The sequence below is a fragment of the Penicillium concentricum genome (assembly GCF_028827145.1).
Source record: "Penicillium concentricum strain IBT 3081 chromosome Unknown utg000003l_segment0_segment0, whole genome shotgun sequence".
NCBI classification, from domain to species: Eukaryota; Fungi; Ascomycota; class Eurotiomycetes; order Eurotiales; family Aspergillaceae; genus Penicillium; species Penicillium concentricum.
The window spans coordinates 882,475-895,226 of NW_026622756.1; the positions used below are offsets into that span (position 1 = coordinate 882,475).

General features: G+C 44.9%; 4 protein-coding genes across 4 annotated transcripts; 1 reads left to right on the top strand and 3 right to left on the bottom strand.

Moving 5' to 3' along the window:
• Window positions 1-214: 214 nt before the first annotated feature.
• N7517_008176 (transposase) lies at window positions 215-1,908 on the bottom strand (the record flags this gene model as incomplete). Its single annotated transcript, XM_056725906.1, has 3 exons — window positions 215-655; window positions 1,073-1,446; window positions 1,473-1,908. The coding sequence occupies 3 exons, from the start codon at window positions 1,906-1,908 to the stop codon at window positions 215-217; spliced, it is 1,251 nt and encodes a 416-aa protein (XP_056576757.1).
• A 294-nt stretch (window positions 1,909-2,202) lies between these two features.
• N7517_008177 (zinc-dependent alcohol dehydrogenase) lies at window positions 2,203-3,743 on the bottom strand (the record flags this gene model as incomplete). The annotated part of the gene is made up of 8 exons (XM_056725907.1): window positions 2,203-2,505; window positions 2,561-2,817; window positions 2,873-2,942; window positions 3,008-3,184; window positions 3,256-3,338; window positions 3,394-3,429; window positions 3,482-3,586; window positions 3,647-3,743. 8 exons carry the CDS (start codon window positions 3,741-3,743, stop codon window positions 2,203-2,205), a joined length of 1,128 nt encoding a protein of 375 aa, XP_056576758.1.
• Window positions 3,744-5,208: 1,465 nt separating this feature from the next.
• Window positions 5,209-5,684, top strand: N7517_008178 (uncharacterized protein; the record flags this gene model as incomplete). Its single annotated transcript, XM_056725908.1, has 2 exons — window positions 5,209-5,396; window positions 5,459-5,684. 2 exons carry the CDS (start codon window positions 5,209-5,211, stop codon window positions 5,682-5,684), a joined length of 414 nt encoding a protein of 137 aa, XP_056576759.1.
• Window positions 5,685-11,928: 6,244 nt separating this feature from the next.
• On the bottom strand, window positions 11,929-12,348 carry N7517_008179 (uncharacterized protein; the record flags this gene model as incomplete). Its single annotated transcript, XM_056725909.1, has 1 exon — window positions 11,929-12,348. One exon carries the CDS (start codon window positions 12,346-12,348, stop codon window positions 11,929-11,931), a length of 420 nt encoding a protein of 139 aa, XP_056576760.1.
• Between the last annotated feature and the right edge of the window lie 404 nt (window positions 12,349-12,752).

Genomic DNA, 12,752 nt, shown 5'->3' on the forward strand with positions numbered 1-12,752 from the left:
CACCCCTTTCCCTAAAATCCAATAACGAGGTCAGTTGTCCATTTCAAGGTTTATCGGTCCCCCTTCGCCTTCACTCTCTTCCCGACATCCAACACTTGGCACTTCTCTTAATCGTGCCAAGCGCCCAACACACACACCCTGTGTTGGTGCGCCCCACTAGATGCAAATTACCCACAAGATGCAAAATTTCAAATTATCAACCTATGAAAACTATTTACAGGTAACCCCCAGTAGTATCTATATACCAATTCCCACCACTACTATCTCTTGCTGCCATTGAAGCTTCATGCTCAGCTTCAGCTAAATCCCTAGCTAATTGGGCCTGCGATTGAGCTTCTAAGGCCTTAGCCTGCCTTGTTTGTAGACGAATCAACTTCTTAGCCTCCGCATCCTGCCTTTTTACCATCATCCTATTTGCGCATATAGGTGATAGAGCCGAGCCCCTAGTTCCAAGAAGCGATTTCCCATTTTTTGGCTGATTAGCAGCTGATTTGTGGAATTGAGAGTTCTTTAGACTCTCCTTCACTAGATCAAGCTGTTGGGATAAAAAAGTATTTGCTTGCATACTTCGTTGAATATGCCTTTTGAAATCCTGAGATAGGTTCTCTAGCTTCCCAACGTCATCAAGAAGCTTAGAATTAAGCTTATTAACCCGCTGGATTGTATCTGGCGGGGAGTTGGTGACTGAGCTTGGGATATCCGGAGGGGGTGAAGGTGTGAAAATCCTAAGGGGGGACCCTTCTAATTCAAGGGCCTTTTGACGTAAAGGACTAAGAACAACCTCTGGATCTAGCTGGTAGATACCCCTAGATCTGAAAGAGGATCTGATAGTTCTTTGGGTAAAAGCTTGCTGCCGAACCCCTTCGATAATCCGGAAGAAATCTCGCTTTTTACTAGCACTTCCACCCCACATAACGACCTCGTTATTTGTCGTACGAAAGTAATGCTTTAAGCATTGGAAAGCTTCACCATCGAGCGGTTGACAGATATGTGTTGTATGGGGTAAAAATCATGCTGGGATAATATTTTTCGCGGTACAAAATTGGGTGAATTCGATAGTTGTATGGGATACATGATTATCCATTAAAAGAAGCCGAGGCCTCCCCTTCTGAACCCGAGAAACTGTAGCTTCGTGGAAGGAGAAAAGCCATTGGAGAGCTTTTTCATCGTCCGAATAACCACTAGGTGTAGGCTTAATTCGAAAATCAGGCGTAGTAATATTTTCATACCACTCCGCCATATGTAGACTACCCTTTGGTAGAAACCATGGTAACATAACCCAACCATCAGCAGCAATACATTCAATACCAGTAATCGACTCTGATTGACCTCCGGTAGCGATATCATTTGTCGTACGAGACGTAATAACTTTGCGTGGCTTTCCGCCGATTCGATAGCCGGTTTCATCCCAATTGTAGATCTCGTGAGGTAGGAATTGGTGCTCTTCTGTCACCCGGGATAGGTTATTATACCAAAGGAATAAAGAGCCAAAGTCCTCGCTATCAATCCTTGCTTTTTCCTTAGGTTTTCGGATAAGATATTTGAGCCGAGGGGGTAGCCTTTGTGGAGGAAGCGGTACGCCCAGTTATGACCAACAACTTGGTCCGAACCCGCGTTTTTTAGAAGACGATTGGCGGACTTTTCCACCAGTTCTGGGGTAGGGGAAATGTATGCATTATCTAGGGATTCGACCCAAGTAATCAATACCTTTTCTTGAATTGAATTTAGGGTCTTCGTTGCTTTGGCGCGGTCGGAATTAGACTGACGACCCCGAGTCCGACCGCGTAGCTGATGATACGGAACATCAAATTCCCGCGCCAATTTAGCGATATTAGGCTTAGTCGTTGCGTGGAAGGCTTCAAGTGCTGCCTGGATTCGCTCCTCCGTTTTTTTGATTTGATCTGACATCGTGGTGTAGTATAAAAATGTATGAAATGATGATAAAAAGAGGAAATTTTTGCATCTTGTGGGTAATTTGCATCTCGTGGGGCGCACCAACACAGGGTGTGTGTGTTGGGCGCTTGGCACGATTACTCTTTCCATCAAAAAATATTGCTTGGCCGCTATCATGAATTGATCCTCTATCGATAAGCAGACCGAGCCTTACCGGGAACGACAAAATAATCCCTAATTCCAATTTCTTCCAGGCGTGATGCCAGCAACGTCCCTAGGTTATATTCGCTGGGAGTAAATTTTTTGTCTTTACTCTATTGAACCATTCAGCATGGTCTCGGGACTAGGAATTTGCAGCACAGTTCGTCCCTGCATCTTGCCCTGTTGCATTTTCTCAAAGACTGCGGGCAGTTCTTCAAGGAAGAGTACTTGATACTGAATGCAAAAGCGATCATTCGCATAGATTGCCAGTGCCTCTTCGGTCACAATACAACTGCCAACGTAGGAACCCTTCACTGTTTTTTGCTTTACGACCGTAGAAAACAAGTCGGCCTTGATGATAGCATTCTTATGCAGACCAACAACGACGACGGTACCTTTTGGCCGGATGTACTAGATGCACAATTAGTGTGACGGCAAAACAGTATTTTAGTGTCATGAAGCTTACCTGAATCGCTTGACCAATTGGGCTCTCTACTGATGCGACCACAATAGCAGCATGAGGTCCGCCCCCGGTAAGTTCCTGAACTTCAGGAATCAGACCCTGTTTAGAGGCGATGTAGTCTACGAAGTAGTCAACTCCAATTACCTTCACCAGCATAGCTTTCTTACTGGACCCCTCCGAAATGGCGAGTACACGATATCCAAGTGCTTTGGCATACTGACAAGCGAGTGTACCAAGACCCCCGCCAGCTCCGACAACAGCTGTGATCATTGATTAGACACAGAAATCAATATTTTAGGATATTGGTAGCATTACCAACAATCTGTCCTGGTTGGAGGTTGCTTTCTTTCAATGCTTTGTATACAGTCACTCCAGCACAAAGAATCTGCTTATCATGAATGTCAGCAACACGGGAATTAATTAGGTCACATCAAGTGTTTTCTACCTGACAGGGGCGGCTTCGTCCAAAGAAATCCCGTTCGGTATACGAACAGCATTCGTTGCTTTACAAACGGCATACTGCTGGAATGTGCCATTGACAGTGTAGCCAGAGATTTTGGCACTGGGACAGAGTGGCTGGTCGCCATCGCTGCAGAACTCGCAACTGCCACAAGTGTCATTCATCCACTTTATATCAACCATTTAATATCAGTATCGAGAAAATCTCGTGATTGAAACCCTTCAGAAGAGAGCATTACCTGTACCCCAACTCGATCCCCAATTGAGACTCGACTAACATTATCCCCTCGAGCAACTGCTACCCCGGCTCCTTCATGGCCACCTGCCCGTAGTGAGAATCTTTACCAAGTGTTTCAAATCTAGAATAACTGACTCACCAACCAAATCTTTCTTGCTCTCAAGTGGCCAATCTCCTGTTCTAAGTCAGTCGAAAATCTCCTCGACGCATATCCTTGGGAGTCAAACCTTTCCATACGTGCAAATCGGTATGGCACACTCCTGAATAGTGAATTTGAACCAATATTTCGTCAGAGGAGATTGATGGCACCGGGATTTGAGTGTAAATCAAAGCTTAATAATCAGCACAATTATGGTACAAAAATCAGATTCAGGGTATAGCGCAATATTTACCTGAGGCTGTCTTTTCAAACACCTGTGCCCACTGCATCTTCGGGATCTCGAGCACCCTGTGAGCCCCATTCACTTTCTTTGACTTGATTGTTGTCATCCTCGCGGTTCGAATGAATAGAAGCAACAAGATAACCCAACCAGTAGGATATGAACGATATATAAAGCCTAAAAATACCTCTCTCGAAAGCTAATGGAGAAATCAAGAATGGAGCTATTTTGGAGGTTCTCTGAGAAATTTAAGAGACTGATGCGATGATGAGTCCATTATTCAATGGTATGCTCCTGCAATTTATCGTCTTCTGCGAGATTCAGCTTCGAATGATTGATCATTAGTAGGTTCTGATCAGATCGTCATTTTCCCTGCATTATCCATTGATTTCAAATCATCCACGTCGTGTAACCAAGTGAGTTATGGGCGGCAGCAGTGGTGACAATTAATATGCTCCACTTGGCGCAAGAATATGCATATCCAAGTATAGGAAAGCACTTTCTGATTGTTGGTATTCACACCAGAAACAATATTTTCAATGAGGGATTTTACAACGGGCTCTGTTACTACTCATGCATTCAACCAATGGAATGCAAGGCTGTATGCTCGCATGCTCATCTTTTATTGGTAGCATGAAAGGTGGGAGAAAAAAGTCATGAAAAAGCGGTTATAAATGCAGGCATCCCACTGACTTCATCCTACAAACCAAGGGCTTTGTAAAATAGGCTATCATATGAGGAAATTAGTTTATTGAGCCGTACATGCTTGCAGGGCCGATAGGTCATTTCTACCTCAATGTGTCTCTAGCACTTCTTTCTGTATTTGAAGATGTTTCGGACGGATCTTGGGTTGCTGCACAAGATTGACATAGTGCAGATACGGTCTAGTGGTGAGAAGTCTTTAACTTTTCGGCTTTACCATCAATAAAAGTTCGTCATGTGCATGCATGCTCGACTGTTTGGTTTTATGAGAGAATTCATATATTTTAGATACACCACTGGTTGATCAATCTATATTTCACGTACCGAGGCCGTTAGTGACCCTTCCTCACGTATGCAAGTAAGCAACAGAGGCAGAATGTCTGGGTCTGATTGTGCCGGTTAACTAACTGCCCTTTCAGTTAGTTCAAATATCGCTCGGGACGGGTACTACCCGGCACTACCAGATTGATTTGAACATGCATGACAACAATTTTTGTCACACAAGGTATGTGTCGAAAAATCAAGTTTGGAGTGACACAACACCCCTCATCAATCTGATGTTCTCTGCAGTTTATAGCCGATTCGTTGCCACTTCCAAAGGTATGTTAGGTTTACCAAATATCATGGAAGTTGGAATACCGATAGGCCAAAATGCCGCAATCGAATGTGGTACACAAAAAGTTGATAGTTTCTTGACTTTGAACTGGTTTGAAAGCCCGGTCTCGATCTCCGATCTCAATTGACGCAAGTCTGCAAGAAAACATGTTTGCGATACCATTTTTTGACAGGCAACAATGGTAGATTATTGTAGGATTCGAGATATAAATATGTATATCCATCTGATGCGACTTTTCTTTCGACTAAATTACACCATGTCTATCCTGTTCAGATCACCACCTTTTAGAATTTTGAAGACCTTCCCTGTTGTCAAAGCGATCACCACTCGTTTTGAAACCTTGACAGGCACCACTGGGAAAATACCCGATACCACAAGCCAGAGTAAAAGCTTCTCGGGATCTTCTTCAAAGTTAGTCGAATGGAAAGAAATCAGCAACGGCCAGTATGTCAGGCCATTTGATCCATTTGAGAAGATTTCTCATTCTTTTGTCATGACCCGGCCAGACCGGAGTTCCAGAGCCTTGACATCGTGGCCAGCGTTGACATGGAAACTGTATCTATGGACGCAAATAAATTTCTGGAGACGATGAAAAAAGCATGGATCAGACTACGTTATCTTCATTCTACTCTTGCCACTGAAGTCGGCCAAAACAAATTCCGGTACATGCCTCTCAAAGATCAAGCGGATGTTGATAATTTGCTGGAGAAGACTTTCATCGTGAAAGAGTGAGATTCGGATACTGAACTCGAAGGCTGTCAAGATCTCGCTATCGCACCTTCTGCACAGTCGCCTTTGCTTTACTACTTTCCTGGCAAGCAAAAACTTATTCTCCGCATGAACCATATGCATGGGGATGGACAGCCAGTTGTGCTCCTCTTACAAGACCTCTTTACTGAGATGCAGCGCTTGAACTTGGGCGGAGAGACTGTAAATGAACCTTGGGGTGCGGAAGTACAGAGCTTATGAACCGCCATCATCTCCACCGGATTCTCCAAAGGCAGTGGCTCACCGAGTGCCTACAAGATCTCAGACCAGCTGTGCACCCTCGGCTGTACATCGTCGCTCGCAGTCGCCAGACTCATCAGGCTCCGATTCGAACCAAGCAATTAGGGCTTCAGCCAAGTTACATCCTCCCCATCTGCCCAACGAGCAGGCCGTCAACGGGACGCGGGAAATAATCAAGGCAACCAGGCCCGGTATCACGATGCGCAATTTTGCACCCAACGATGTTTACTCGAATTGTAGTCTGGCGGTGTGTTAGATGACTGCTATCCAAATGTGATGCTCCATCATCGAAGCAAAGACAATCCCCGTTTACTCAACGGGCAACTGGACAAAAACATTGACCGATGCACACCTCTTGGCGGTTACGGGGCATACGCCGTTTAAACTTACTTATGTTGAATATGGCTACACTGTTGTTGGAAAAGGAACCACGTCGGGGCTGTGGAAAGAAGTCTCCCGCGAAGTGCAGGTATACTAAATTCCGCGGAAGGCCCAGTCTGCAAATATAGATAAAAGCCGCAACAAACCTGTATGTGATCTTTGATATATCTTTCGACCTTGCTCTCTATGACACTCATTCTGCAGCGATTCGGCAAGATGTTCAAAGAGCGGCTAGAACGATTCCCCTTATTATTCCGATCTTTTGTGGTGCGCCTTGAAAGCATTTTCCGGTTTTCGAGGCTTCAGAAGCATATGCTAAAAGTCGGGCTATTAATTGTCTTATAGTTGCTTATGGTGGCCGCCCTACTTCATTATTCCCTCCAGTATCATCTCGATCCTCCGACCAAGCTAAGCACTAACAACGAAACGAACCAAGTCCTTCTAACTCAGGCCTAGGCCTCTTTATTTCCAGGAAATATATGGCAGATATATCTCAGCCCGCCGGATATCAGCATAAACAATTTTGAAGTCAACCCTAAGCAACTATTAGATATCGTCTCTTGGCTGGCTTATAACCGCGACTTCGAATACACCTTGGTTGGAGACGAAGGAGCAGAAGCACTTATGCGCCAGCACTTTTAGGAAAATCCAACTTTGTTAAGAATCTTCAAAGAGCTTAAGAACACCGGAATGAAGTCAGACCTACTAAGGTACCTGATTTTATCAGTCAAAGGCGGTGTCTATTCGGATCTCGATACCGTTGACTTGAAGTCCATTGATTTGTGGGTACCTAAAAAATATCAGAAACACGCTCGAGTTGTTCTAGGGATTGAATTCGATCGCCTTGATAGGCCTAACTAGGGCGAGGTTCATCCCGATATACAATTCTGCCAGTGGGCCATTGCTGCAACTCCTAGGCATCCCCTCTTCCGCTACATAATAGATTAGGTTGTGACCACCCTAGAAAACTTCACAACTGCAAGAAAAACAACATTCTCGGACCTCTATATCAGTTCATCGGAAGTCATGAAATTGACTGGACCATCTGCTTAGACAGATGGCGTCTTCCGACAATTGCAGCAGTATGAGCCGGATCTTATGTCGTTGAGCAACTTAAGTGGATTGACGGAACCGAGGCTTATGGGGGATATCTTAATACTGCCAATCGATAGGTTTGGGATAGGCCAGTCACATTCCAACAGTACAAATGACGGATCGATTCCAGAGGAGGCATTCGTACAGCATAAATTTCTAGGATCGTGGAGGCATGACAAGAGGTCAAACTAGACATAAATATAGAAGATAATGGAAATTGCAGATGCTTTCAGAAACATGGAACGGACCAGAGAAATTGAATGGTTCCTCTCTGTTCATGGACAACTTCAGTTTCCACCGCTACTATCAGCAGAAATACGATGAGAGTGTCAGTGGAGGGAGAGCTAGGGGAAAAAATCATTCTCACGGACCTGCCGTCCTGTCAGCCATAGGTGCTTGGTACAAAAATATGAAAGCTACTGACTTGGAAGACCATTTTAAGCCCTCAAAATAGCGAGTGCTTTGGCTAATGTTGGGCCGTTTATTCTCAATTGTTGCTTCCCTAACCATGTATATTAGTGAGGGCAAGGTAAAAAGATGAATAGGATGACACTTAATACGTCGAATTATTTCCTGCTGGTGGAGATTGAAAATGAAGACCAAAAGCCCTGGCCAAAAGCAAGTTTTGACTTATGCATATTTATGGCAGAAAAGAATAAGTGAGTAGCGTAATATTTCGAGCTAATATTTATCTGCCTATACAAACGGCAGGGAGAAATAGCGGGCGTTAATGTCTTAATAGGTAGTCCACGCGTTTTACACATGGGCAGTCCAGGGCGCAAAATAGTCCTAAATCGGCAGTTATTTGCGGACTTACTGAGTCAAAGAGTGCTCTTAGATGCGTTGAACGAATGCTGGAGATGACCAAGGTTGACGTCCCAATAGTCCCTGATTAATCTTGTTGATTGATAAGTGATGCTTTAGTATTCATGTTATTGAGGGGAGTTGATTGTGTGTTATTGTTGCATGTTGTCTAAGATATAAGTAGGCTGGTGAGCAGGTATATATATATACACGTGATCCCAGCCTCATTATCTTAGCAACCGGGATATTTCAATAAATCTTTTAACCACTTTTTAACCACTTTTTAACCACTCTTTATAGCCACTCTTGGGTGTATTAGCTTGGAAATGACTTACTTAGGCTTTATCACATCACACCTCATGTAGAGAGCTCTCTTCTCTATGAGTACTAGGACTGAATTCAAGCGTATCATGGTACTTCCAAGTGTAAAAAGTCAAATGGCATTGGTAGACAGGTCTGGCTAACGTGAATCTTGATTTACTATTATTCTTTTAATTTAGGAATAGTAATTTGAGTTTAATTCCGGTATTTACGTCCAAGGTATATATCACCCATTCGACTTATAAGTGCATATGGGAAAGCTCGAGATACGACCGCTGTGCGCGGATTAAGAGAAACAAGGTAGTAAACAGATTTTGTACATGTCTTAGCTTCCTCGGGTATCGACTTGCGACCACTGAGTACTGATCCCTAGCACCACGGAGAGGTGCTTACACATCGCTAGGGGAAGCACAGAATATAACCTCACGGGGCTCAAGGCAATGAGGGAGCACAGAATATAACCTCACGGGGCTCAGGGCAATGAGGGAGCACAGAAATAACCTCACGGGGCTCAAGGCAATGAGGGAGCACAGAAATAACCTCACGGGGCTCAGGGCAATGAGGGAGCACAGAAATAACCTCACGGGGCTCAGGGCAATGAGGGAGCACAGAATATAACCTCACGGGGCTCAAGGCAATGAGGGAGCACAGAAATAACCTCACGGGGCTCAAGGCAATGAGGGAGCACAGAAATAACCTCACGGGGCTCAGGGCAATGAGGGAGCACAGAAATAACCTCACGGGGCTCAAGGCAATGAGGGAGCACAGAAATAACCTCACGGGGCTCAGGGCAATGAGGGAGCACAGAATATAACCTCACGGGGCTCAAGGCAATGAGGGAGCACAGAAATAACCTCACGGGGCTCAAGGCAATGAGGGAGCACAGAAATAACCTCACGGGGCTCAAGGCAATGAGGGAGCACAGAAATAACCTCACGGGGCTCAGGGCAATGAGGGAGCACAGAATATAACCTCACGGGGCTTAAGGCAATGAGGGAGCACAGAAATAACCTCACGGGGCTCAGGGCAATGAGGGAGCACAGAATATAACCTCACGGGGCTTAGGGCAATGAGGACCGCAATGCTGCGGTAGAATTTCAAGTCAGAAGACGAGAAATAGAGAGCTGAGATGAAATAAATCATCTGAGCGCACGAGGGCAGGAAGCCTACTCCTAGTTTCCGATAGTGGGCGCGTATCGCTCTTTTATATATTCTGCTACGGCACCCGGTATATACTATTAACGCGATGCAACACGAGCCCAGCCTCGCCTGGTGGTTAGTCCCACTTTTTTGATGGGTGGATATCAAGTCTACGAATATCTAATGAACCCTAAGTGAGCCTCTGGTACCCGTTTAATTGAAATCGGGGCATGTGAATTAAACGAGGTTTATGAAACCGGCCGTTCAACTGCCCTTATATCCTGGTATCTTCGAGAATTTAAGATGTTATGGTTAAATAGCCCTCTTTTGCCCCACTCGTCGTGATAAGTTTGTCGAAATCCCTCGCAGCACTTTCGTTACGTGAGTTATAAATCGCCTTCCACTCTAGCTAGACTAGGATAGTTAAGATCACCGCCTCTAGGCATTTACTGTCTTTTTACCTATGGTAAATCCGTTTTTGACATATGATAACCATAGATCACGGCATTTATCGGTCCGCGCTTAGTGCCTACAATAACGTGATCCACCGTAAGCATAAATCATATTTCCGCCCGTTTGACCTTTTCTCCCTCTTCCTCCTCCCTATCCTGAAATCTCGCTCTCAATTTCTTAATATCTTACCAATAGCGTATACACAATGTCTAGGGTCCAGAAGCCAACCAGGTGGCTATCAAACACGATTCTCTAGCATGATGTATCTAGTGGAAGAGCAAACCCCGACAGAAGCGACTTTATCTCGCCTCACGTAAGAGCAGCGCCCACTCTAAGAAACCCCTGATCTGACACCCCGTACCGACAACCAAAAAGGTATTGTTATCTATAGGCCAGGCTAACGGGCGAGATGAATCGTAACTGACTTAAAGTTCCTTGTAGCACAGCAATATTCGCACTCAACCCACCAAGGCCCGGAGTGAGTTTCTACCACACTAATGATTGGCTTTATTTACTAACTTTTTGTTTTATAGCCTTCATAAGCGAGTCAAGTGAGTGCCACAGCCTTCTACTTGATCTAGCAGATTCCCTCTCCAGTACATTGCTAGATTCCGCGCCTGCTTTGCAAGTGGATAAACCAAGATGCTAATCAGAATGAATAGGAAGATCGAACATTTCATTAAGGGGATTACATAAGATGGCTTCGCCGATGAATTGGCGTAGAACACGACATCCTTGAGCGAAATAATAGCACTCAAAGATAGGATCCGGAAATTAGAGGAAACACTAGAGAATATAAAAAATCACCTAGATGAGTTATGCAAGGAAAGGCGAGTTTCCACCATTTAGAGCAATCCTACGCGTAAGAAACGGGCAGTGCCTTAGTGACTGGTCATTGGCCCTTTGACCAAGCTAGAGAAATAAAACAATAGAAAAAGGCGCTGCCCCAAGACTTAGCTTAATGATATGGTTATATCTTTAATCGATACTGTAGTTCTTTGGACATAATGTCATAAGTCAAGATGTTCTCCAGCCTAGAAGCAACCTTTTCACTAGCTAAAACAAAAAAACTCCCCCGTTGCGGTAAAGATCATGGGTAAACAATCAAAGTACATAAATTTACTAAAACAACCCCAACTGTGTTTGATCTTCCCTTCCTAGCGATCATTTAATTCGGGATGGACGGGAGGTACATAGATAGTGGGGGCCCTGTCGACGCGAACCATGGAACTACCGGTGCCCTGTGCGTAGGGGTTCCTGACTCGCGAAAGTAGTATCAATAAATTATTAACGATCAAACCCGTTACCTTATATCCACTCCTAGCGCTACGCCGCAATTGTACATTGTAGAGCAAATGTCTAGACTAGGGCTAAATCCAGAAAAGGGATCACTGCCGGACTCGAAGGTTCATAAGGGGCAGTAATCACTGGGGTTTCGAATGATATAGTTTTAAAAAGTGCGCCATAGATTAGTCCCAATCAAAGCTTAGCCGTGCTGACCTAGCAAGCTGTCGAGGACGGCAATACAATATATATATACACATGGATATGGCGAAAACTGCGATAGGCCAAGTACGAAAACAATCCGGATGTACACCGAAGGGATAAATGTGAACGCTCATTAAATCGCAGCATTTTGTGACACCCTTAAAGCAGCTGTTATATGGCGTATAAATTTCTAGCGGTACGCGATATAGCGCGAGGGGTCGGATTTCAGAGTGTGTGGCATTTGTATCGTATAACCTATCGAATCGTTAGCCCTCCTGACCGTCGCCTAGTGCTGTCTCTCTATCTCACTAGGTAGAATCTGATTAGTACCTTCCAGCGCTCTTGTTATAAAGCGACGTTCCGGAACTGTCCGCTGTTGTATCGCATGGAGTAAATGGCGGGTCTTTGCGCTGGACGCTCTGGGTGTGAAGATAGGAGGAGACGGTAGAAATGATCTCGGGGCTTCTTCGCGTCGGACTCGTGGCTGGCGTTTCCCCGACTGGGAGGCCTTAGATAGTCTCTTCTGTATAGCGCGGTATTCTCGTAATAGATAGTTCCGTTTGCCTCGCAACGACTCGCCTGTTCGCTTTAGTCCGAATTGTCTGAAGTACGCCTTGGATTTTGCTTTCCACGACATCTCTCGATGCTGTAGTAGCCATGGATAGAGGTTCTCCTCTTCCGATAAGGACCAGCCAATTTTGGGCATCTTGGCGAAGACAATCAAACCTCTGAAATAGAATGGCGGTGGAAAGTGAGGGTGTGTAGGGACCGTGTAATAGGAGGTGTTTAAGGAAGTCGGTCGAGTCTGGGGTGGCCACGATTTATCAGTGATGGGAAAGCACCGGCAGCATTTTTTAATTTTGGTCTTCTGTTACAACGGTATCTCTGATCTTGTCCGGCAAGGCCCTAGTCTATTGTTCTCCACCAAAGACATTCGGCTTCGGACCGTTTATAGTGCTCCGGCATAGATATTGAGGGATAAAGATTAGTGCGGAAGTAAGAAGGATCTGCATTTGGTTAGCTAGGGCAATTTCCGTTTAAGCTAATGGGTACACACGGTTAAATAGGCTGTTTATGTTGGGTGAAAAAACCAGCGGTTTTGTGAGGTTG